A 27,827-nucleotide genomic window follows, 5' to 3' on the forward strand; every position below is an offset into this window, starting at 1 on the left:
AAGATGTGGCTGGTGGATTTGAACTGCTGACCTTTTGGTTCGCAGCCGTAGCACTTAACCACTATGCCACCAGGGCCCTGCTTGATCCCATATAGATAGTTCTTAATTAAAAGGGCATAATACACAAAGCAGACGTTTTTACTTGTTGCACTAGACTACTTGGTTTTAAGAAGACTTCAGGGGATTTTTTAAATTTTTTATTGTACTTTAGATGAAGGTTTACAGAACTAGCTTCTCATTAAACAATTAGTACACATATTATTTTGTGACCTTGGTTATTAACCCCACAACATGTCATCACTCTCCCCTTCTCAACCTTGAGTTCCCTATCACTAGCTTTCCTGTCCCCTTTTGCCTTCTAGTCCTTGCCCCTGGGCTGTTGTGCCCATTTAGTCTTATTTTATTTTATGGGCCTCTGTAATCTTTGGCTGAAGGGTGAATCTCAGGAGTGACTTCATTACTGAGCTAAAAGGGTGCCTGGGGGCCATACTGTCAGGGTTTCTCCAGTCTCTGTAAGTCTGGTGTTCTTTTGTGAGTTAGAATTTTGTTCTATATTTTTCTCCAGCACTGTCCGGGTTCAGGCGATATTTTTGATTTAAGGTTTAAAGATTATATTAGGGAAATAGTTTTAGGGGTTTATCCAGCCTCCATGGCTCCAGAAAATCTGGAGTCCATGAGCATTTTAAATTCTGTTTTATTTTGTTCTGCAGTTTCCCCCTTTTGATCAGGATTCTTCTGTAGCATTTTAGATCAAGTAGTATTTTCTTAAAGGATATTTGCAATGTGGAATCTGAAACTAAATCAATGGACTTTTCACACTCTGCTGCATTAAAATCTATTGGTTGATCTGGTTCTTAGAATGAATCTTTTATCATTATAATGATTATAACATATAATGATTTTGTAACCTCATGCATTGGTTATTTAGAAAACATTGGTTCACTGAGTTATGCAGGTCTTCCAAATGTTGATACATTTTATTATATAATATTTAAAAAATTACATTTGTTAATATCACCACCAATCTCATCAGAAAGGTCTTTAAATATTATGAAGCTCTCATGCTTACAGTTGCAAATAGAAGTTTTACAAACTTTTAATATTCACTTGAAAGCTCAAATTTTATCATGGACAAGAAATACTGTCAACTGTTGTCCTTGAAGTGACAGGCTCATTTTGTTCATATTCAAGAACATGCCTACCTATTATTTAAATCTGAGTAGCTATAGTTCTCTGTCAGTCATTCTTTCAAATAAAAAATGATTTTCCAAGAATAAAATGGTTAGTTCAGCTTGAAACTCAGTTACTCAAGTGCTTTTCCTGGAGACAGCCATCATACTTCAGTATGCAATAGAATGGTTTTATGTGTTCTTCACATTTTTTCACACAGTATTAAAAAGATATTTACTCAGGAGTTGAAATTTAATAATATTAATTTTTACTTCTTTATCAAGGACATTCTCAAGTGAAACTGACTTTTTTTTTTTTTAATAAGAGTGTGTGGTTGTGAAGTATACAATGACTATTAAGTACAAATTGGGGCCACTGCCTTGATTTAAGTGGTTAAGTGCTGCAGCTGTGAACCAAAGGGTTGGCAGTTGGAATCTGCCAGGCGCTCCTTGGAAACTCTATGGGGCAGTTCTACTCTGACTTATGGGGTTGCTATGAGTCAGAATCAACTCGATGCCACTGGGTTTGGGTGGGTCTTGATTTATGTTAAGGCATCAGCAGTTTTATCCATTATTGTTTTGCACCATCAGTGAAAATATCCCCACAGTGCAAAGGTGTATAATGAATTAGTATTATGAAAATAGTTTTCACCTCACAGACTCCCTGAAGAGGTCTTGAGTCTGCTAGGGTCCACGGTCTATATTTTGAGAACCACTTTCCTAAGTACTAAGGCTCTACCCTATGACAGACGTCATTTTATCTATTAGTGAATCTCCTGGATAATATTCAACATCTGATGCCAAAGTCACCTGCGGCTTACATCTCTTGCTTTTATGCTCTTACCACCGAATGGATACTGCTGGTCCTGAATATTTACAGATTTACTTTTTTAAAAAATGATACATTTTAATAAAAAAAGAAAGTGGCATATGCATTTGGAAATAAGAATTCAGATACTTTCCCCTGATCCTGCACTATTAAAGGCAATCCCCTTTTATCATTTGTTTAAGTTCTTCTATTATCTCAATAATTCCAATTACCCTTTTACCTTAATTTTCTGATTTGCGAACTTTAAGTAGTTGGCTTCCCACATAAAATATGAGACATTTAGCTCATTTATATTATCGCTCTTCACTTACAGTCTTGCTTATCTTCGTACTTATATTTTTATTTTTGTATCTGTCTCTTCTTTTAGTTATGTTTAAGGCTTTACTTAAATGCTGACTTCTGCTAAAGTTACCACAGGCCAAGAACAGACCAGAGTATCTATTCTCTGTAGGTAGATGGATCCTAAAGAAAGTAGGGCGAGAGGGTGGGAGAGTTGGAGCTACTCAAGACCAGTTTCTGCTCCCAAATTTACCACTTAGATGATTTATGGTTCTTCCCTTGTAGCAGAGTACGTGAGGGCCAGGAAGAGTCAAAGAATGTCACAATAACTGATGCACTTCTGCGTGGAAAAATCAAGGAAGGGAAAAAGCAGTCCCCTCTCTACCAGTAATCACATGACTTCTTCCATTGACAGTTGGGGAAATTGAGGCCAAAAAAGGATAAGTGACCTACCCAGTTGTGTTAGTCATCTAGTACTGCTATAACAGAAATATCACAAGTGGATGGCTTTAACAAAGAGAAGTTTATTTTCTCACAGTAAAGTAGGCTAAAAGTCCAAATTCAAGCGTCAACTCCAGGAAGAGGCTTTCTCTTTCTGTCCGCGTTCTCAACGAACTTCCCCCAGACTAGGAGCTTCTTTGCACAGGAACCCTGGGACCAAAGGACGTGCTCTGCTCCCGGCACTGCTTTCTTGTGGGTATGAGATCACCCCTGTCTCCCTGCTCACTTCTTTTGTTTACATCTCAAAAGATAGCCTCAAGACACAATCCAGTCTTGTAGGTAGAGTCCTGCCTCACTAACACAACTGCTGCCCATCCTCCCTCATTAACATCATAAAGGCAGGATTTACAACATATAGAAAAAATCACATAATACTGGGAATCATGGCACAGCCCAACTGATACACACATTTTTGGGGAGACATAATTTAATCTATGACATCAGTGTTACTTAAGAACAGATGTTGGACTACAATCCACTATATTCTCTTTGCTGTTCTAATTGTACTTTGGATTAATCCAGGATAGAAAAAATATGGTCATATCAGCTTGATCAAGAGTGAGAGTGAGAATTTGTTAATATTATATTTTCATAACTTTTATCATTTTAAAAAGATTATAATCTTTAATTTATTATGGATTTATCGATTTATTCACTCATGTGAAATAAACTATTTTTAATTAGTATTTGTTTTGTGGGCCTTTAAAAATTTTGTTTGCTTTGAAGGATGTAATTTAACTTCTGAAATGATACACTAAAGCCCTAAGACTATATAGTATTTTGTTTCCATTTCCATTTAAAATGGTTGAAACTGAAAAAGACTCAGATTCAGAATACTATTTACAAAATAAAGAGACCATCTTCTCTCATCTATATAAATTATGTATAATATTTAAGGGCAAGACCTGGTTTCCATTTCAGTTATTGATTTGAAATAGAGCATTTTGGCATCAGAAATGTAGACAGCAGGCATTTCCTACACTTAATTTCCTACACTTAATTTATTCCCTCATAACTAGGAAGCAGCTTGATATAGGAAGTTTTATGTAGGCTTTGTCACAGATTCTGCATGCTTTGAAAATGTCTCACATTTCATTCAGTTTAATTCAGTTTTCTGTACGGTAAAATGTGGACAAATATATCCATCCTAACAATATCTTGGAGACAATATGCTGTGAGCATTTAATTTATGAAATTTGCTTTGATTTCCTTGAAAGGGGTTGCTAGGTAAATAAGATATTTAACCTGAATCTGGCAAGTGACTGTCTTTTTCTTAAATATTCATTGATACTCTTCATTCTTTCTCTAGGAGATGCTCCCAAGGAGACAGTGAACATGTAGCTGGATCCAATTTAAGTGATTTATTAATATTTGTATTTCTAACTTTTGGGACTAGACTGAGAAATAATAGAAAACCAAATATTAAGATAGTGAGATGATTAATGGAAGGAGATGCAAGGGGAGGTTAAAAAAATAAATTTCATGTACGTCTTAGGCTGGGTTCTCTAGAGAAGCAAAACCAGTAAAGCGGGTATATATACATATAAAGATTTATATCAAGGAAATGGATCAACACAGTTTTTACAGTCTTTAAGTCCCAAGTCTCTGAGGCAGGAAAGGATTCTCCTGATTCACGTAGCCGCAGGGGCTGGCGAACCAAAGATCAGCGGGCCAGAGAGCAGTGCAGCCACAGGCTGTGAAGATTGATGATGGCAAGCAAGACCTCTGGCAAACTGCTAGTCTAAATTCCCCAAACCGTAGGCCAGATGAAAGGGAGCCAGCTGCAGGGTCCAGAACAAGCAAAAGCCCCAGCAATGGGAGCAGGAAGGAAGTAGGTGGAGGTGGGTGGGGAGATGAAGGCTGATGGGGTGGTGAGCTGCCACAGGCCCTGACCCTGCCAGTACCACTCAGCAGATTCCATCATGGGGGTGCTCACATATCAAATTTTAACAGGGAAGTGATCACAACATTTACAACTGCCAAAACACTGAGAATCATGGCCCAGCCAACTTGACACACAGCCTTAACCATCACAATGTACTAATAAGTGAGTGACTAAATTCTACTCCATTTGTGAAGAATACTGAATAAATAGAGAACTCTTATAGACAACACATTGGGGACAAAAAATGGCAAGAGCTAGTAGTAGCATTTGTTGGGGGAAGTGGCCACCAAATTCTCTTAGGTACCCTTGGCCACAGATGAGAGACTTACTTAAAGTAGATTCTAGATTTCCTTAGGGACAGAATCAATGTCACACTATAGCTTTAGCTTTCATCCTCAAATGCCAGATTCTTGGCTTTATGCAATTACTCTGTCTTTGGGTAAAATAAGTGAAGAGCTGGGATCATCTCAGAAAAACTTTCTTAAGGACTATCCACCACAGAATATCCATTGCCCCTCCCATGTCCACCAACTGTTTATGGGTGAGTGGCGGTGGAGGGCAGGAAAAGGCTGCAGCTATGTTGTAGGTGGTAACCAGGCAGAATCAGCTATAGACGTTAATTTGAAATTAGAGAAGCACCTTCACACTAAAATATTTGACCAGTTCAGTGGTTCCTTATTAGTGAATCATTCCTTGGGGCTAAAATGTATCTCAGGGAAACTGCAGTGCGTTATCTCTAGAAAAGATAAACTATTATAAGCCACTAACATTGATGGGATGGCTTCAGATTAACCAGTTACCAATTGGTCCTGGAATAAACACCAATCTTTGAGTTAGCAGTCACGTTCTTAACCACTGCACCACTATACCTCCTTAGATGGACCTATTTGGTTAGAAATAGGGCATATTTGGTTAGAAAGTTGGGAATCATGTGTTGCAGATTGGAGCACCGTGTGTGTGTGTGGCAAACCGAAGGGGAATCCCATCAGTGCACCACGACAGTGGGGGGTTGCAGCATAAGGTCATCCGATGTCTACATTTTGTAAAAGAGACACTAATTAACACCCTTTAAATCTCTAAGGAAAGATAAGTGCCCATTTATGAGGAGAAAAGCAGAGCACTGGGAGTAAGAAATGCTATATTAATTCAGGTCCTCATGTCTGTTAGGTACCAGCAGTAGGTTCTCTTGTTCTCTTATTCTAGGATCCGATGAGTGACCTAGGAGCTGCTTTACAGCTATTAGAACTTAAAACAAAACACAAACGCAGCCCCTGAATTTAGGAGGAAAAGGATCTGTGAAAGGTTATGTTATTAAAAAAAAAAAAAAAAAAATTTCTTACTGGAAGCTTTCCATACCTCTATTTTGAATTACATTAGTTCTAATAATCACCTCCCTCTGCCCCAGGCAAATACAATCAACCAAATACCTACTTAATACTGAAAATCACCAGGCTCAAACTCTTCATTTTCTTGCTAGAGTTTATTGTTGTCCATATGAGGTACCATGCTACTACCAGAAGTATACCCAGGTTTTTTATTTTAAAAAACTCAGAGAAAAAAATGTTTCCAGTAATTTTCATTCAATGTGAATGACAAGAATATTACAGCTATAAACATTGAAAAAACCATTTCATTTCTTCCTGAGGAAGTTTCATATTTTAAACAATGAAAAGGGGGATTCCATACAATGTTAGTTTTAAATTACATCATCTCTCATTCTTTCCTCATCTGTATTTATGTTACTTTCAGAATAGCATAATAACCAGCCGGAGTAGACAAGGTAGAAAGTATGCATGTCTTCTAGAATTTGGTGCTGCCTCTAACACACATTGAGTGGTCAAAAACCCTTTCAAAGGTTTGCTGTTCCAGGCAGCATAATACATGTATTTGTAAGAGACTAAATTTTTGTATGGTCTTTTGCTTTTTCTCCTTTCATTATGCAAAACCAAAAACCAAACCCATTGCCGTCGAGTCGATTCTGACCCACAGCGACCCTATAGGACAGAGTAGAACTGCCCCATAAAGTTTCCAAGGAGTGCCTGGTGGATTTGAACTGCAGACCTTTTGGTTAGCAGTCGTAGCCCTTAACCACTACACCACCAGGGTTTCCTTCATTATACAAGCATCTACTATATAAGCATCTAAATTTTTGTATCTGCTTTAAAGGGTGAGCAGTTCATTTGACTCAGTTTACCTAAATAAAATCATACCATTAAGCTGCTTTATTTGTAAGTTTAAATGCACATCTCACCATTAAAACATAAATGTATGTTTTCTTTTAGCAGTAATAATGTTGTTATCAAAATGACAGCATGACACTGTATGCAACTGCTGGGGCCTATTCTTACTGTTTGACCCTCTTAAGCCAATTTCCTTAAATTAAATTAGTGGAGATAAAAGACTATGCTCATTTTCCTTAGCATGTTGGGCAAGAGCTTCTTCAAAAGAGGCAGCTGTAAGCATGAAGACTGAGTTTATCATATTTATCCAAATAACGTTTGTTTTGCTTTTATAACAGAAGTCTTAACAACTGGTTCTTTCTCCAATTCTTTCTGCTACTTGTTTAGAAATTACTGTATCCTTTGGGTACATTAAACTTTCAAAATGAATTTCATTAATAATTATAAAAGTTTAAAAAATTATAGCAACTGGAAGGATCTCACAATTAGTGAATAATTGATAGAGTTTAGTTTTGTACTTTATAATGAAAATGATAGTATTGGGCTATAGATTTTCCTTGTATATCTTAGTTTTTTCTTTTTATAACATTTTACACAGACTTGTCTAATCACAGCAGTACATTTATTTGCTAAAATTTTATTTACGTGTACAGTACACATAAAAGATTAAGTAAATATTAACACTGGAAAATAGAAATGCCTATTCTTTTTTGAATACTTTATTAGTTATCGATGTCATTTAAAATTTAATTATAAATGTATTTCAGCAACCATGCCTTGCTCACCTTTTATTTCCTGCATTTAATTTTGTTGGTGATCCATAAATTTAGCTATGTTCTGTCATCTTCCATGAGAGTGATTTATGAAATATTCCAAAAATGGGACTCTACCTGCTTCCTTTTTTCTGCCTTGTAGCAAAAGTATCATTGCAAATATCAGATTATGAATCATATATTAATTTTTTGTTATAAATCTCTACATTACACAGTTTCATTTTGAACTACCTGGAAAAAAATGTAGTTTTTCTATAATTTGAATGTAAATAGCCTAAATACATCATCTAGGGAAACCATCTTTAGTTTTCATTTAATAGATTTTGCCTGGGGAACATTAAAAAAAAAAAAGCTATTCATATTTAAAAGTCAATCTGTTTTTGGAGATGACACATACCTCAGATTCTATACATGCATTTCTGTAGAATTAGTGAGGATTATTGAAATAGATTTGTAACTCACAGTAAGTGGACAGGGTTGTCAGTGATGTCTTTCAAACCTGTTGCCATCGAGTTGATTCCAACTCATAGCAACCCTATAAGACAGAGTAGAACTCCCCCATAGGGTTTTGAAGGCTGTAATCTTTATGGGAGAAGACTGCCACATCTTTCTCCCTTGGAGCTGCTGGGGGTTTGAACCACTAACCCTTTGGTTAGCAGCTGAGTGCTTTAACCACTGCACCACCAGGGCTCCTGGATATATCTTTAGACCCTTATGATTTCTCCCTTCTAGAGGATTTAGTCAGTATACTTTATTATTTACTGTTTTAGTATATTCACTGTGTTTCTATTACCATCCAACAACTCTACGATATATATTTTAGTGTAACAATTATGCTATGATAGAGAAATTAATAATTTTCATGTAAATGCACCAGATTATGTAATCTGATAAATCACCTTTTTTTTTTTTTTTTTTGCTATAGCACTCTTTGTTTTTGAATGCAGATAGAACTCAACTTTTCCACTCTCTATTCTAGCACAAATTGTAATTTACAAATCTTTCTCAATACTTTAGTGGATTTGAGTTTTGGCAAACATTTTTTAGGGTGTTATGCTTTTGGCATTTTATGCTACATTGTGATGTCTAGTTTACTTCTTGTTTTGTGGGTCACTTTATAAAGTCAAAAAAATAACCAAACATTGTACAGGCAAACAGTGGCCTAAAAAATCTACAGAGACACAATTTAATTGACATATAAAGTGTAAATATCACTATGAAATGAAACAGTTCTGGGTTTGCATTTGATATTTATGTTGTTGCTATTATTGACTTCCACATGAGTGCACAGTAGTCTACAATAATTCCACAGGCTCAGATATGGGCTAAGAGAAAGGCCATAGGCCTCAAGGCTTGTCATAGATCTTTCCTTTTCTTTCTTTTTTTACCATCCACATGCCAGCACATGGAAGGAACTTTGTTCTTTTTTCTCATTTGAAGAGGTATATTTTTCAACAGCCATTTGGTAGCTTCTGGAAGCTTTGGAAAAGGTGAGTGTGTCATGGAAGGTGAATCCTCAGGACGTTTTCTCCGAGTGCTATCTCACTTTCTGCAGCTCCTGTCTCAGCCAGGACGGCAGAGGCTGCCCCAGCTTGTGCAGCAGCTTGGAGAGCTCCACATTACGATCTCGATAATAGCTCGACAGAAATGCTCTGCTCTGAGGTAGGAGGAGGATATAAAAGTACATATGATTCTGTTTATGGAAGTATATTTCATATTCTTGCATGGTGTTTAAATCTGTATCAAGTATACCACATCTGGATTAAAATTTGTGCTATGCACGCCAACTATTTAGTGCAATAAAAACACAAAATGAATTTGCTTTTCAAAATATATGCTGTATATATGCACTGTTTTTGCTAGGGAAAGAGCTTCAGTATTAAACATATAATTTATTTGATTACAGAATTAAATGTTAAAATAAGTAGATTGAGTTGCTAGAAATATAGCTGTAACAACTGATTAGGTCTGTTATTATGTTCCATTAAAGTCATCTTAGCTTTGGAGAGTTTGGTAAATCTGCTATAAAATGGAAACCCTGGTGGCATAGTGGTTAAGAGCTATGGCTGCTAACCAAAAGGTCTGCAGTTCAAATCTACCAGGCCCTCCTCGGAAACTCTATGGGGCAGTTCTGCTCTGTCCTATAGGGTCACTTTGAGTCGGAATCAACTCGACGACAATGGCTATACTATAAAATACTCTTTCGTCATTATTTTATATTTAGATTTAGGGACTAACACCTTTCTTAAGAGGTGTTTAAAAAAAAAAAGGTATATACAAAATACTCATTGCTGAAACAGTCTTGTGATAGCCTTAAAAACTGCAGTAGGTAAACCAGTATCTTATTATTGCCTTTAATCTAGTGTATTTTAATCTGTTCACCCAAGGAAAGAGAAGAATGCCTCCTAAACTATCATGACTTAAGAATTGCCCAAATCGACCCAAATCCGTGGCCATCAAGTCAATTCTGACTCATAGCGGCCCTACTGGACAGAGTAGAATTGCCCTATAGGGTTTCCAAGGGTGTAATTTTTATGGAAGCAGGCTGCCACATCTTTCTCCTGTGGAGCAGCTGGTGGGTTTGAACTGCCAACTTTTTGGTTAGCAGCTGAGTGCTTAACCACTGCACCACTGGGGCTCCTTTGTAGAGAGGCAGGTGTCCCTTAATAAAAAGAATATTTTAATATTGAAATTGTCTAAAAGTGGAAGGGACTGCATTGTGAGATGGTGTGTCCTATCTTTAGAAGGGTTCATATAAAGTTTGGGTGATTACTGTCAGGAATATTGTGAAGGGGGGATTCCTGTATCCCCACCTCCCAAACTATTCTGAAATTTTTAGTTGAGCTAAACCTTTTAGAAGTGTTTATATTTAATTCCTTGTGCTATTCTTTTGAAATGTTGTATCTGGTACCCCATTTTAAACGCTAGGGAAAAAAGGCTCATTTTGTATTGATAATTTCACCATAACATAATGAGATATTTAACATTAACATCATGATCGTTAGAATGAAACTGGATATTTGTGCTTTATTCTACCCACTGTTATTTAGGGAGAACTTAAACCTCGTAGGTGTGTGTGTCAGTCCCTGTTTAATTTCTCCCGTTTTGGTCTCCCTCAGACATTAGTTCTAAGACCACCGATAGGCCCAATACTCAGAAAAGAGAAACTTAAGTCATATTTCCCATATACACATGTGGGAGCCCGATCACTCTGTGCCTCCGCTGCTGCCAACCAGGTCCAGAATCCAGGGGTGAGCCCTGGGTTTTTGCGTAGAGTCTGAGCTTCTGAAGTTCTTCCCCAATGTGTTCTCTCTTAAAATCTCACTCTGCGTTGTTCCTCTTTATGACTGGGGTCCTGCTTGGAACAACGGCAGTCCGGGGCTGCGGAGATACTGCCAGCTTGCTTCCTAATATTTTCCAGATGTGTAAGTCCAATATTCTAATTGACTTCCAAACAGAACCTCCCAGGATCCATTTCTTCTATCCATCCCTTTGGAGTTTAGACTGAACCTCTGGATACTGAGGATCACCTCAATCACGCCTGAGCTTGGATGTCACTTGGAATCACCCGGCTGCCTGTATCAGTGCTGCCTCTGTGGCAAAAAACTTGTCCTGTACCCTACTATGTGTATATGTGTATCTTTAGCCCGGTTTCTCTCAAATATGCCCATAAGCAAGTCCCCCTTTTCTTCCTCTTATTGCTCTGCTCTCTCATGGCAATATAACTCCTCTCAGATTTGCAAAGCAGAACATGTCCTATCTGAGAGTCTATTACATTCAGGCTGAATGTTAACTAGGCCAGAACTCAGTAATATGCAGGACTTATTGTACATGCGCTGTTATCTGATGATCATTCAGAAGCGGGAATATTTTAGATGGTAAGATTACAGATAGGATGTATACTAATTTTAATAGCCTGACTAGTCCCAGCAAACTTATGTGGAATGACATAATTAGAAGTAATAATAATAATAATGCATACTTTGATGATATAACAAAGATGATAACAAAAAGGAATCAATAGTAAATTCCATATCAGGTTATTTATTGGCCTATTGTTAAACTAAACAATCAATAATTCACTTTTGATTTTGAGAAATAATAAATTCAGTGGCATTAATTTAGGACATGTCTGTTTTTATCCTATTGCTACAACATATTTTGATAAACAAAGTCAAAGTGAAAACAGGCCAACACAATTCTAGACTGACCAGGGTCAAGTGCATCCTATGATGTTTTGGTAACAATTTTGAGGAGGGGTGTTGGCACTTTTCTGCACTAGGAGGATAGGGAAGCACATGGCGACGGCATTGACTACTCTAATCCATTCCTCATTTTGTTTGCATACCTCTATGAAGGTTCCTTTATTTTGCCTCATCTGTGGACACTATTGGAAATCCTGGTGGCACAGTGGTTAAGAGCTATGGCTGCTAACCAAAAGGTTGGCAGTTTAAATCCACCAGGTGCTCTCTGGAAACTCTATGGGGCAATTCTACTCTGTCTTGTGGGGTCACTATAAGTCAGAATTGACTTGATGGCAACAGATTTTTTTTTTTTTTTTGGTGGACACTATTTACACAAAATCAGCCACTTTGCTCCCACAAATAAACCCAGTATATATTACACAGTAAGCTTGTTGAGAGATACAGAAGACTTGGTATCCTGAAAGGTTACATTAAATTTTTTCTTATCTTTCTCTACCACTGTATTTAATATTATATTCCGGTACTAGCTATGTTAGACAAGAGTAAAGTACAATGCTAAGAAAGCTATCTTACAGTGTATTTTAAACATTTTAGCTTTCATAAACATACAGGGAAATAGCTTTTACATAAATAAAAATATATTTTACATTGCTTTCTTGAAATACTATAGAAATTGCCCCTCAGCTTCTTTTAAGGTGTTAGGATTGTTTTCATAGTGCTCTAAAGGTATAATTTAATAATCAACCAAAGAAAGCCAGAGTTCTAAGAATGTAATTTATTTATCAAAACAACAGACAAAAGCCCTCCACAGTGCCTTCTAGATAGAAATTAATTATGAGGTTATTGAGAACAGCTCTGTCTCATCAAGACTGGCACAAAGAATGTCTGCAAAGTCTTGTTGGATAAAAGTATTCAAGTAATTTCAGATCATGCTAGGATTCTCAGTTGACATAGTGTATTAAACACAAGGGAAAAAAATCCCAAATAATATCTTAATTTCCAAGTTTAAAATTTTTTTACAAATCTTAATCTACTTGCATTTTTATATCCAAGCTATATACTAACAGGGCTGATTATGATATTAATTTGCATATATTAATATATATGAAATAAACATTAGAGCAAAAATACAGGATCTGCAAACTGAGAAAACCACAGCAGTAATTACCACGTCACCATTCTAAACAGAAAGAGCGTGAAATACATCGAAGTATGCAAATCTTCTTTCTCCAAAATGCGTAAATTATCTGCTAGTATGTTAGACGTTTGGGAAATATATTCTTTCATCTCATCAGTATAGTAACAGTTTAAAGCTTAGTTTAACATTATTACTGAGGTCACTTATTATTAGAGAGTGAATTAGGTGGTTAAAAAATTTTATTGTCCTATTTTCAATTTCTAGTTGATATATTTCCTGTCTTTGTTTCAGCTGACATTTTTAGTGCCAAAATTTCTGTGACTACATCTTTTTTTTTTTTTTAAATGAGATGTTACCTGCTTTTTTCTGATTCAAAATGGAAGATTCTATTGTTTTCCTTTATTCTTGCATGACAGGTTTCATTGGAAAAATTCAAAACAAGCAATCTAGAAATCCAAATGTCACTCCTGAGCTAGGCTTTTAAGTTCAAAGAAGGTCCAAATTTTGATTTCAAACACTTTTCTAAGAAAATAGATATGGTATTGTTTATCATTAGGCTTATTTAGTTTGTATTTTTAAGCTCCATACTTACATCAGAATCCATTGGAGGGTATTTTCTTCCTTTGCTCTTCCCAAGGCATTTTGTTTTACCTTCTTCTAGTAACTGACACCAGAAACCTTTATGAGAATCAAACCTAAAAAAGAAGAAAGAACGCACAAAAAGCAAAAGCAAAAAAAAAGTCTTTTTCAAGCAATTTATAAGATATAATGAACAAAGACATAAACATTTTCATTTGGACATCATTAATGTATAACCAGGAAAATTGGCCTAATTTTTGACTACCTCCCTTTGCATAAAGTCTTTTGGCATACTTCTGAATTCCCAGCCCATCTGTCAGATTGGTGAGTTTGCAAGATTCCTGATGGAAAAATTGTCAGCTGAAGATCTCCTATTAATAGAAATTAATAAGCCTACCTCCCTCATCTGGAAGATAAAATGTATAAATTTCAAACCTACTCCTTTCCTTTGCAGAGTTTAAAAATGACAAGTCAGGCTCCATCCATGTCTACGAATATAGACATTACTCTACCATACAACTACAGAGTAATAGAAGAGAAAGACTTTTGGTGTGTCATGTTGTTGTTAGGTGCTGTCCAGTTGACATCAACTATACATAGCGACCCGACGTACAATGGAACAAAACACTGCATGGTCCTGCGTCATCCTCACAATCGTTGCTATGCTTGAGCCCATTGCTGCAGTCACTGGGTCAGTCCATCTTGTTGAGGGTCTTCCTACTTTTTCGCTGGCCCTGCACTTTACCCAGCATGATGTCCTTCTCCAGAGACTGATCCCTCCTGATAACCTGTCCAAAGTATGTGAGATGTAGTCTCGCTGTCCTTGCTTCTAAGGAGCATTCTGGCTGTACCTCTTCCAAGACAGATTTGTTTGTTCTTCTGGCAATCCGTGGTATATTCAATATTCTTTGCCAACACCAAAATTTGAAGGCATCAATTCGTCAGTCTTCCTTATTCATCATCCAGGTTTCATATGAACACGAGGTGAATGAAAACACCATGGCTTGGGTCAGGTGCACCTTAGTCTTCAAGGTGACAACTTTGCTTTTCAACACTTTGAAGAGGTCTTTTGCAACAGGTTTGCCCAATGCAATGTGTCTTTTGATTTCTTGACTGCTGCTTCCATGGGTGTTGATTTTGGATGCAAGTAAAATGAATTCCTTGGCAACTTCAATCTTTTGTCCATTTATCATGATGTTGCTCATTGGTCCAGTTGTGAAGATCTTTGTTTTCTTTATGTTGAGGTGTAATCCCTACTGAAGGCTGTGATCTTTGATCTTCATCATTAAGTGCTTCAAGTCCTCTACACTTTCAGCAAGCAAGGTTGTGTCATCTGCATAATGCAGGCTGTTAGTGAGGCTTCCTCCAATCCTGATGCCTTGTTCTTCTTCATATAGTCCAGCTCTTGGGTTATTTGCTCAGCATACAGATTGAATAGGTATGGTGTGTCATGGCAGGATTAATTTAAGGATTCTCTAGCTATAATTCATTTAATTTTTTCCAAGGCCATTTTCTCCTTTCTCCGTGAGCTCTGTATGAAAGTAACAGCATCTATAAATGCTATATTTAGAATTTACGTAATAGTAGCATGTTAAATTTATAGTTTACCAAGATATTTCATATATCTCTTTCTCATTTCAGCCTTCATTAAAAACCCGTTTAAGGATATAGCAGATAGGATTCTTCACATTTTACATCATTTAGTATAGGGTTTGCCACTTTTTGAGGGCTTACCAAATATTAGTTGCATAAAAAATTAAAAAGAAGAAAATGCTTCCAAGGTCTCTTTATCTTGGACTTTTTCAGCACGCAGGTCATGACTAAAATCTAGGCCTCCTGACTCAAGGTCCAGTGCCTTTTTTTCTTCACTTCTTTCTGGGGTATATTTGTATTATTGTTCATGGTGAATAAACCAGTAAGTTCCAGGCTTGGATATAAAAGTGAAAGTAATAGTCTGCAAGATAATTCTTTCACATTGCTTTTTTATTCAATGATTTGATTGCTATATTTTCTCTTTCATCAGAAAGAGTTATCATTTAGGATCACATCTTCCTTTTGTTTTTAATCTATACTACTTCTCAGAATGCTGCTTCCAAGATTTTGCTTAAAATTATAGTGTGAACAGTGAACAATTGGAAATTGAAATAGAAACACATTTAAATTAGCATAAAACATGTAATACTTAGGGATAAATTTAACATGAAATAAGTGTAATATCTGTACATTGAAAATGACAAAACATTGCTCAAATTAAATACCTAGGGGAAAAAAGAGAGCTATATATATCATGCTCATAGATCAGAAGACTCAATATTTTTAAAATATCAACTCTCCAATCAAAAAAAAAAAAAACAGGAAATAACAAATGTTGGAGAGGCTGCAGGGGAGATCGGAACTCTTAGGCACTGCTGGTGGGAATGCAAAATGATACAACCATTTTGGAAAATGATATGGCACTTCCTTAGAAAGCTAGAAATAGAAATACCATATGATCCAGCAATCCCATTCCTAGGAATATATCCTAGAGAAATAAGAGTCATCACATGAATAGACATATGCACGCCCATGTTCACTGTAGCATTGCTCACAATAGCAAAAAATGGAAACAACCTTGATGTTCATCAACAGATGAATGTGGTACATACACACATACACACAATGGGGTATTATGCAATGATAAAGAACAATGATGAATCTGTGAAGCATCTCATAACATGGATGCATCTGGAGGACATTATGCTGAATGAAATAAGTCAATCACATGAAAGGACAAATATTGTATGAGACCATTACTGTAAAAACTCATGAGAAGGTTTACACACAAAAAGAAACAATCTTTGACGGTTACGAGGGAGGGGAGAGGCGAGCATGGAAAAACACTAAATAGACAATAGATGAAGTGGTAACTTTGGTGAAGGATAAGACAGTACACAATACTGGGGAATTCTGCACAACTTGTAGAAGGCAAGGTCATGGCAGCTCCATAGACACATCCAAACTCCCTGAGGGACTGAACTGCTGGCCTGAGGGCTGTGGGGACCATGGTTTCAGGGAACATCTAGCTCGACTGGCATAATATAGTTTATAAAGAAAATGTTCTATGTTCTACTTTGGTGAGTAGCATCTGGGGTCTTAAAAGCCTGTGAGAGGCCATCTGGGATACTCCGCTGGTCTCATCCCTTTGGGAGCAAGGAAGAATGAAGAAAACTAAAGATACAAGGGAAAGATTAGTCCAAAGGAATAATGGACCACATCTACCATGGCCTCCACCAGACTGAGTCCAATACAACTAGATGGTGCCCAGCTACCACTACTGACTGCTCTGACAAGGCTCACAATAGATGGTCCTGTACAGAGGTGGAGAAAAATGTAGAACAAAATTCTAACTCCAAAAGACCAGACTTGCTGGCTTGACAGAGGCTGGGGAAACCCTGAGAGTATGGCCCCCAGACACCCTTTCAGCTCAGTAATAAAGTCACTCCTAAGGTTCACCCTTCAGCCCAAGATTGGACAGGCCCATAAAACAAAAAGAGACTAAAGGGGCACACCAGCCTAGGGGCAGGGACTAGGAGGCAGGAGGGCAGGAGGGAACAGGAAAGCCGGTATAGGGAACCCAAGGATGAGAAGGGAGAGTGTTGAGATGTAGTGGGGTTGTTAACCAATGTCACAGAACAATGTGTGTAAAAAAAAAACCCAGCACTGTCAAGTCGATTCTGACTCATAGCAACCTTATAGGACAGAGTAGAACTGCCCCATAGAGTTTCCAAGGAGCACCTGGTGGATTCGAACTGCCGACCCTTTGGTTAGCAGCCTGAGCACTTAACCACTACGCCACCAGGGTTTCCACAATGTGTGTACTGACTGTTTAATGAGAAACTAGTTTGTTCTGTAATCCTTCATCTAAAGTACAATTAAAACAAAATAAACTTCCTCCAAATTTATCTATAAATTATGTACAATCCCAATCAAAACCCCAATGTGTTTTTTTGTTTTGTTTTGTAGAAATTGAAAAGATGATGCTAAAATGCATGTGAAATTGCAGAAGGCCTGGACAAGCCAAAACAATTTTGAAAAAAAAAGGTTGGAGATCTTGTACTACCTAGTTACAAGGTTTACTATAATGCTACAGTAGTCAAGATATTGTGGTACTGGCAGAGAGATAGACACTAGATCAATGGAATAGAATAAAGAGTCCAGAAATAGATCCATCCATTTATAGTTAACTGATTTTCAAAAACAGTTGCCAAGGGATAATTCAATGCGAAAGGATAGTCTTTTTTTTTTAAATTGTTGTACGAATACAGATAACATCAACATTTTTCACGTGTACAATTCAGTGAGACCAATTATATCAATCATCACCAATATCCACTGTCAAATTTCCCATTACCATGAAAAAGAAACTCAATGCTTCCCAAACAATGATTCTCCCTTTCCTTCTCCCTCCTGCCTTTAGTAACCACTATTAAACTCTGATATCTACACATGTGCTTTTTCTAAGTATTTCATATCGGTGAGAGGAAAGGATAGTCTTTTAAACAAATTGCACTGGAACAATTGGACATCTATATGGAAAAAATGAACACTGACTCAACTCACATTATATGTAAAAATTAACCTGAAATAGATCATAGACCTAAACTTTGTAGCTAAAACTATAAAAATTCTGGAGGAAAACAAAGGAAAAAAAGTCACATAGGCACAGGGATCATTCTCCAGGATAGGCCATATTTTAGGTCATAAAGCAAGTCTTGATAAATTTAAAGAAATAATATAAAGTATTTTCTCTGACCACAATGGAGTGAAGCTAGAAATCAATAACAGAAAAACAAAAAACAAACAAAACCCTGGAATATACATAAACATATAGAAATTAAACAACACATTATTAAACCACCAACGGATCAAGGAAAAAAATCAAAAGAGAAATTTCTTAGATTCAAATGAAAATGAAAGCACAACATACCAAAACTTGTGAGATACAGTAAAGGCAGTTCTCAGAAGGAAACTAATAGCAATAAATGCCTACATAAAAAAAGAAGAGAGATCTCAAATTAACAGCCTAACTCGACAACTCCAGGAACTAGAAGGAGAAGAGCAAACTAAGCCTAAACCTACCAGAAGAAAGGAAATAACAAAGATCAGAGAAGAAATAAATAAGATCAAAAACAGAAAAACAATAGAATAAATAAAACCAGAAGCTGGTTCTTTGGAAAGACCAATAAAATTGACAAACCTTTAACTAGACTAACAAAGAAAAGAAAAGATGTAAAAAACCAAATTAAAAAATGAAAGAGGGGACATTACAACTGACCCAATAGAAATAAAGAGAAATTTGACAGAATATTATGAACAACTGTATGGCAGTAAACTGGATAACCTAGATGAAATGGACAAATTCTTAGAACCATACAATCCACTCAAATTGACTCAAGAAGAAATAGAAAGTCTCAACGGACCCATAACAAATGAAGTAATCAAATCAATGATCAAAAACCTCCCAATAAAAGAAAGTCCTGAACCAAATGGCTTCTCTGGGGAATTATACCAAACATTTAGAGAAGAACTGACACCAATACTGTTTAAACTCTTCCAAAAGATGGAGAAGGAAGGAATATTCCCTAATTCATTCTATAAATAAAACATAACGGTGATACCCAAACCAGACAAAGACACAAGAAAAGAAAACTACAGGCCAATATCTCTTATGAATATACATGCAAAAATCCTCAAGAAAATATTAGCGAACAGAACCCAACAGCATATTAAAATGACCATGACCAAATGGGGTTTATTTCAGGAATGCAGGGATGGTTCAACATTAGAAAATCAATCAACATAATACACCACATCAATAGAACAAAGGAAAAGAACCACATGATCATCTCTATAGATGCAGAAAAAGCATTTGATAAAATCCAACACTATTTCTTGATGAAAACCCTAAAGAAGACTGGATTAGAAGGGAACTTTCTCAGTATGTTTCAGGGCATACATGAAAAGCCAACAGCTAACATTATATTTAATGGAGAAAGACTGAAGGCTTTCCCCTTGAAATTAGGAACAAGACAAGGGTGCCCACTCTCAATCACCACTTCAATAATGTATTAGAAGTCCTAGCCAGAACAATAAGAAAAAGAAATAAAAGGTATCCAGATTAGAAAAGAAGTAAAAGTATCTCTATTTGAGGATGATATGATCCTAAAAAAAAAAAACCAAACCCATTCCTGTCGAGTCGATTTTGACTCATAGCGACTCTATAGGACTGAGTAGAACTGCCCCATGGAGTTTCCAAAGAAAAGAATAAAGTACCTAGGAATAAATCTAACCAGAGACATGAAGGATTTGTACAATGAAAACTGTAAAACACTGCTGAAAGAGATTAAAGAAGACTTAAATAAATGGAAAGAGGTTCCATGTTCATGGATTGGAAAACTTAATATTGTTAAGATGTCAATACTCCTCAAAGTATTATACAGATTCAATGCAATCCTGATCAAAATTCCTACAACCTTCTTTACAGAAAGAGAAAAACCAATCCTCAACTTTATATGGAATGGCAAGAGGCCCCAAATAGCTAAACCAATGTTGAAAAAGAACAAAGTAGTAGGACTCAGATTTCCAGATTTTAAAACATACTATATAGCTAGGGAAACCCTGGCGGAATAGTGGTTACGAGCCCAGCTGCTAACCAAAAGGTCAGTGGTTCGAATACACCAGCCTCTCCTTGGAGAACCTACGGGGCAGTTTTACTCTGTAAAAAACTAGACCCATTGCCTTTGAGTCAATTCAGACTCATAGTGACCCTATAGGACAGAGCTCTTAACCACTGCACCACCAGGACTCCTTTGTACAGCTACAGTAATTGAAACAGCCTGGGACTGGTATAACAACAGACATATAGACCCATGGAATAGAATCGAAATTCCAGAAATAAGCCCACACATCCATGGTCAACCGATTTTGACAAGGGTGCTAAGTCCATTTGAAGCAGAAAGAAAAGTCTTTTAATTAATGGTGCTGGGAAAATTGGATTTCCATATGCAGAAAAATGAAGGAGGATCCATGCCTCACACTATACACGAGAAACAAATGAAAATGGATTAATGACCTACATGTGCAAACTAAAACCATAAAATTCTTAGGAAAAAAAAAACAGGGCAACACTGTCAGGCCTAGCTTTTAACAATGGATTATCTAATATAATTTTAAAAAAGCACAAACAGCAAAAGACAAAATAAATAAATGGGGTCTCATAAAAGTAAAAAACTTGTTCATCAAAAGAGTATCAAAAAAAGTGAAAAGACAAGCTATCAACTGGGAGAATATCTTCAGAAACCATGTATCTGACAAGAATCTAATAACCAAAGTATAAATAAAACTTTGACAGCTTAACAAAAAGACAAATTACCCAATAATAAAATGGGCAAAGGACATTTCACCAAAGGCCATGCAAATGGCCACTTAACACATGGAAAAATGCTCAGTGTCATTAGTCATAAGAGAGATGTAAATCAAAACCACTGTGAGATACCATTTCATCCCCACTAGGATTGCTAAGATAAATAAACAAACCAAAACACCAGAAAATAACAAATGGTGGCGAGGATTTGGGGAAAATGGAACCCTTACTCGTTGCTGGTGGGAATGCAAAATGGTACAGCTGTTATGAAAATCAAAACTAAAAATAAAGCTACCATATGACCCAGCAATTCCACTCCCAGGTATATACCCAAAAGGCTTGAAAGCAGAGACTCTAGCAATGTTCACTGCAGCACTATTCACAATAGCCAAAAGGTGGAAACAACCTAAATACCCAACAACAGATGAATGGATAAACAAAATGTGGTACATACATACAATGGAATACTACTGAGCCAGAAGGAAAATGAAGTCTGGATACACGCTACAATATGGACAGAGAAAGATGATGTTATGTTGAGTGAAACAAATCAATCACAAAAGGACAAATACTGTATGGGCTCACTTATATAAGAAGATAAGAAAAGGCAAATGTACAGAGAACAAAGTTTATTAGTGGTTATCAAGGGTGGTACAGAAAGGAGGAGGGGGTGCTAAGGATGATGGAAATATTGCATGGATTAAGCATAGGATCGCATAGCTGATTATTGTAATTGCTGTCAATAAGTTGTATACCTGTAAAAAGTTAAACGGGCAAAAGTTGTGTGATAGCCATATTTACAACCCCCCCCCCCAAAAAAAAAAAAGCGTAGCTGCTGAGGCTGCTTATGTACAACCAAAAACCTCATGGGATTAACTTCATGGAATTTCGTTTCTTGGTTTGGAGGTTTAGGGTCATGGTTTCATGGGACATCCCAGTTATTTGGCCTAATAACATGTTTAGTGCTTCTGTTCTACCTCCTAGTCCAATGTGTAGTGCCTGGGATTTTAAAAGCTTGGGAGTTGCTATCCAAGGCACAGCAACTGGTCTCTATTCACCTAGAACAATAGAGGAAGAAGGAGAATCAGGAATAGAAGGAAGATACGGAATGTGTGGCTAACTGCGTCCTTGAACTATTGCTTCCTCTGCCCTGAGACCGGAAGAACTAGATGGTATCCAGCTACCATTGCTAAACATTTTCATCAAATATTTCATAGAAGAACCCTGATCAGAAGGGGACAAATGCAGAACAGAATTTCAAATTCTCATGGAATCCAGACATCCAGGAGCCATGAAGTTTGGAAGAACCCCTGAAATTACTGCCTTGAGATCATCTTTAAACCTTAAACCAAAAATATCCCCTAAAGTCTTCTTAAAACCAAGCAATAGTTTAGTTTAACTAGTGAAAAATGTCTTCCTTCAGCATTTGGTCTTTTAAAAACTATCTACATGGGATCAAATCGACAACGGCAACTTGAAAGGTTAGATAGGAACCTCAGGGAGCAGTGAATTTATGTTAATGGGGGAAGAACAACTCAGAAAAGGAGGCTGAGAATGGTTACACAACTCAAAGAATGTAATGAATGTCACTGTACATGTAGAAACTGTTGAATTGGTGTTTATGTTTTGCTGTGTATATTCTAACAAGAACAAAATAAAAAAAAGGGAAAAAATCATATGGAAAAATTTTGTAACTTTGAGTTAGGCAAGGATTTGTTAGGATGAACCATAAAAGAAAAAATGATAATTTTGAATTCATCAAAATTAAAACCCTTTGCTCTTCTAAAGACACTTAAGAAAATGAAAAGCAATCCAAACACAGGAAGAAAAATGTACATAAAACATATACCTAATAAAGGTCTTATATTCTAATATATAACTGAACTTAATAAAAAGATGACAATATCAATACAAATGGGTAAAAGATTGTAACAGATACTTCACCAAAGAACATATATGAATAACCAATAAACAAATGGAAATTATTCAACATCATTAGTCATTAAAAAAACCAAAGCCATTGCTGTTGAGTCAATTCTGATTCACAGTGACCCTATAGGACAGATTAGAACTGCTCCATAGGGTTTGGTTAGCAGCCGAGCTGTTAGCCATTGTACCACCAGGGCTCCCATTAGTCATTAGGAAAATGTAAATTAAAATTACAAATGAAATACCACTACACACTAGAGTGGATGAATTAAAAAAAAAAAGTGTTGACAAAGATATGGAGCAACTTGGGCTTTCATATCCTATTAATGGGAATTAAAAATGTTACAGCCACCTTGGAAAGTTTCTTATAAAGTTAAACATACACTTGCCATATTCCAAAAACCAAACTCATTGCCATTGAGTTGATTCCGACCCTACAGAATAGAGTAGAACTGCCCCATAGGGTTTCCACGGCTGTAATCTTTATGGAAGTGGACTGCCACATCTTTTTCCTGTGGAGAGACTGGTGGGTTAGCAGCTGAGGCTTAACCACTGTGCCACCAGGGATCCTTTTTACCATATCACCCACTATATTTACCTAAAAGAAATGAAAATACATGTTCACACAAAGATCTGTACACAAATGTTCATACTAGCTTTGTTCATAATAGCCTCCAAAGGGAAACAATATGTTTATCAACTGGTGAATGGATAAACAAATTGTGGTATATCCATATAATGGATAATAGATAAAAACCAATAAAAAGGGATCAACTGTGGATACTTGTAACAATATGGAGGAATCACAAAAGCATTAAGCTAAATGAAAGAAAGGAGATCAATGGTTGCCAGGTGCCGGGGTGAGGGGAAAATATTGACGGGAAAGGGACATGAGGAAACCTTGGATTAATGGAAATGTTCTCTATCTTGATTGTAGTGATGTATACAGTTTTATACGTTTGTCAAAACTCATTGAACTGTATACTTGAAATGGGTGAATTTCATTGAATGTAAATTATACATTAATAAAATCACACTTGAAAAATTACAGTGTGATTTAATGTGTGCATGTGTATGTGTGGATGTGATTTGCGGGGGGAGATAGTCTTTTTTATGCAGCTAATTTTGTAGAGTTTATGACTATAGCCCTATGAAAAGAATGCAGACTTAGATTTCTGCCTCTGTACTGGTTTGAGTGTTAGAGACAATGAAGGATTAATCACATCCGACTTACACTAAGTCCTCTTCTCTTCATTATTAAAGTGACTGTGTGAAATCAGAATACAACATGATATGTCTTTATCTTCTTTCTATCCTTGTTTGAACAAGTAAGGCAACTGAATAAATTAGTTATATAGGCAGATGTACCAGATCATTAATAAAGACTTAATACTTAAATAATCTGTAGATGAAGGCTGGGGAGCTCTAATAAAACAAATTTCAGGAAGTCTACTTTTGATATAGCATTTTCCATGAACATTTTGCTATTAACAGTTTCCACAACTGAATTCCAACTCATTTATAAGATATTCAAATGATAAAAACTCACAATTTGGACAGTTAATATTTTTTTGCTAATGTACCTCACAATAGATACATGACTGGTACATACATATCACATGTTAAAATGAAGCGTCTTTTGAGAAAATATTTTTCTAAGGAATAGACACATGCTACAAATCAAAAGAGAAAGATCTTATACATCAGGGTGTCATGCTGGGCCTTAACTGAGGAAGAAATGTGTGCGTGGTTGGCATCCAGCCCCAGGCATCTATGTACATCAGCTCGTGGGCAGTGATGTGTGTCTGCAAGGGGATGAGAAGGAGAGGAAGGTGGAAAGGAGTTCATGTCCATTTTCCAGGTGGCCTAAGAGACTGGGTCTGGTTTGCTAGAGAAAACAGTCACAGACAGAAAGTGAAGGGACTGTTGTTGATGAAGCAACTTGGGAGTCTGAGGACACAAGCAAACCTATTTCAGAGCCCGAGTGAAGAAACTTGACAGAAGTTGGACAAAGATCTCTCTGCATCTATTAAAACAGCAGCAGTGTCCCTCTAAATCAATAAACTATACCACCAGTGTCTGGTGAAACAGCAAGGATGCAACCTTATGTGGGCACTGGCTGAGCATCCGCAAAGGTTTCCAGAGAGTGAGCATGTAGGGAAGGTATTATTTTTTGTTCAGTGTCTGTATCTCGACCCTATCCTGAAGGTAGGGATTTTGCCTACTTAGTTCATCATTGTGTCCCTAGAATCATGCACATAATAGTCATTCAATAAAACTCTGTTAAAGAGTAAAGCAAGAATGGACTGGGTTTTAAGGTTGTCTGGAGTATCACCTGGGGACAGCTAGAAATAGCTGGAAGATACCTGTGGACAGGGATACTAAGATATCCAACAATTCAGCTTCAGGCTGGTAACATTTCTATATTAATGAAACTGTGACAACTCTGCCCTTTGGCAGGTAAAGCCTAGGGAACATTCGGATTACATTTAGAAAGCTTAAGTTTGTTTGAAATGCCTTTAAACTGAAATACCATTTCCATGGGAGAATATGAATTGCACATTTAAAAAAAAAAAAAAAAGCGGTTGAGTCGATTCCAACTCGTAGCGACCCTACAGGACAGAGTAGAACTGCCCTATAGGGTTTTCAAGATTCGAACAGCTGACCTTTTGGTTAGCAGCTGAACTCTTAACCGCTCCTCCACCAGGATTTCTGAATTGCACACAATACAGGTAAATTTCAAAACTAAAACAACCATGTTATTAACATGGGACATGCTAACAGCTTTTTTTTGGAAAAAAAAATTTTTTTCTTTCGGTAAAATTCACATATCATAATATTCACCCATTGTCAGTTGTACAACGGAACAATTTTTAGTAAATTTACAGAGTTGTATCATTATCATCAGAATCTAGTTTTAAAACATTTGCATTATTCTGAAAATCCCCTTGAGCTCATTCCAGTCAATTCGAGCTGTCACTCCCAGCTTTTGGCAACCACTGATCTGTTTCCTGACTCTGCTTCTTCTGGACATTTCCTTTTTATTGAGCAGTGTCCCATTGTATGGATATACCAAATTATGTTAATCCATTCACCAGTTGATAGACATTTGGATTATTTGAGTTTTTGGCTATTATGAATAATGATGCTATGACCATTCACTTACAAGTCTTTATGGACAAATGTTTTCATTTCTCTTGGGGTACATTCCTAGGAGTAGAATTGGGCTGTACAGTAAGCTTCTTTTAATTTTTAAGAAACCTCCAAACTGTCTTCCAAAGTGGCTGTACCTTTTACATTCGCTCTAGCAATATGTGAGAGTTTTGCTACATTCTTGCCAACGTTTGATATCATCTGTCTTTTGATGGGTATGTGGTGGTACCTTAATATGGTTTTAATTATATCCAGCGAGCAGCACCATGGAAGAAAGCCATGGCAATCTACTTCTGTAAAGATTATAGCCAAGAAGACCCTATGGAGCAGTTCTACTCTGTAACACATGGGGTCATCGCCATGAGTCGGAATTGACTCGATGACAACAGGTTATGATTACACATTATGCAAAGCGACACTCGGTGTGTGTGGAGATGGATATTTTTCATAATAAAGTCTACTTAAAAACTTAAAAGGCTTGTTTCTAGTTTCAGTTTTTTAAAGGAACCACTTCCAATTGATATACTATTCACTAGTAAAAAATGATAATAATGTTTTTCTCTGGTTCTGATATCTTGTGCCAATTTAGAATTTGATAGTGTAGACTCCAGAGCTAGACTGAATTTTAATCCTTCCTCATCAACTTACTTGCTGAGTGACTTTTGCTTTAATTTTTCTCTGCCCCAACTTTTTCATCTGAAAAAATGGAGCTAATATTATCCACCACATAGTGTTGTTTTGAGACAACATATGCAAAATACTTAGAACATATAAATGTATATAGATTTTGAAAGGTTACAACCACTTGTAAAAACAAATTCATCATAAGAAATTGGAGTACACTGTTTTCTTCTGTCTCCTCTCTTAGCATTACTAGGTGCTCTTTCACAGGTCATCCAGAGAATCAATAGATTTTAGCAGATCAATGAACAACATGGCTACTATTTTTTGCTACTAAAAATGTTCTAGTATGGCACATTTTGACTCAAACTCATCTAAAGTGGGTTGGGAAAGAATTCCTGAGAAATATAAATTTGGTTGAGGGGGTGGATACTAAAACAATTGAAGTCCTTCTGAATTTTGAAATGGTGTAAGTCCTTTATGACTTAACTGAGCCTCATCCACAAAACACACCAAACCAACCAACCAAAACTAAATGCAACTATAGCCAAACTCTTCAAACTCTCATTGTCCATTTATTGAAGTTTTCACAGTAAATGAATATTAAAAATTCATACAACTCAGTCTGGTTTCATTCACTTTAAACAGGTTAATTTACCAAAAAATAAAGATGCTAGTTCAAGTGTTTAACTAGTTCTAAGTGTGAAGACCTCCAGCACGGTCACTTGGTAGGTATAATCGTGTGAATGTACTTCATGGTAAAATTTAAAGCTTTCATTTTATTTAGCCCAATTCCTTGCTAAGGATTATTTTTCTTGCTTTCTCTCAAATGATCAGTCATTTTAAAACTATGTCACAGATAATATGAAAGCTACAGTAATGCCAATGTATCAAGACCATTTACCATTTAGGGATTTAGATTATGTTGAACTGGAATGGCAATATGCTTATTTACTTAATTGAATGAGAAAATTCCATTTATGTAGTTTGAAGATTATGCTGTTTATGTCAGATTAGATTCAGACTCCCAAAGAAAATCATATTTGTTCTCTTCCATGTCCAATATGTCTATTTAAAATCCATGATGATGTTGTTGTTATGTGCTATTGAGTTAGCTTCGACTCATAGTGACCCTACGTATCATGGAAGAAAGCGTTGCCTGGTCTTGTGCTATGCTCACAACC

At 36.5% G+C, this 27,827-nt stretch overlaps 1 protein-coding gene across 3 annotated transcripts in view; it reads right to left on the reverse strand.

The window, feature by feature from the left end:
- Positions 1-7,951: 7,951 nt before the first annotated feature.
- The window catches only part of LOC126076837 (bifunctional heparan sulfate N-deacetylase/N-sulfotransferase 3), a 226,761-nt gene continuing 206,885 nt past the window's right edge, over positions 7,952-27,827 (reverse strand). For 2 of the 3 annotated variants that reach the window (XM_049885458.1, XM_049885460.1), the window contains exons 13-14: positions 13,552-13,654; positions 7,952-9,273 (exon numbers count right to left, since the gene is read on the reverse strand). In XM_049885458.1, coding sequence (XP_049741415.1) covers positions 9,154-9,273; positions 13,552-13,654 — 223 coding nt within the window. In that variant the 3' untranslated portion in view covers positions 7,952-9,153. Of the gene's footprint in view, positions 9,274-13,442; positions 13,655-27,827 lie in introns of those variants that run through there. The other variant, XM_049885461.1, reaches the window with a different exon arrangement.

This window comes from Elephas maximus, chromosome 5 (assembly GCF_024166365.1).
Source record: "Elephas maximus indicus isolate mEleMax1 chromosome 5, mEleMax1 primary haplotype, whole genome shotgun sequence".
Lineage (NCBI taxonomy): Eukaryota > Metazoa > Chordata > Mammalia > Proboscidea > Elephantidae > Elephas > Elephas maximus.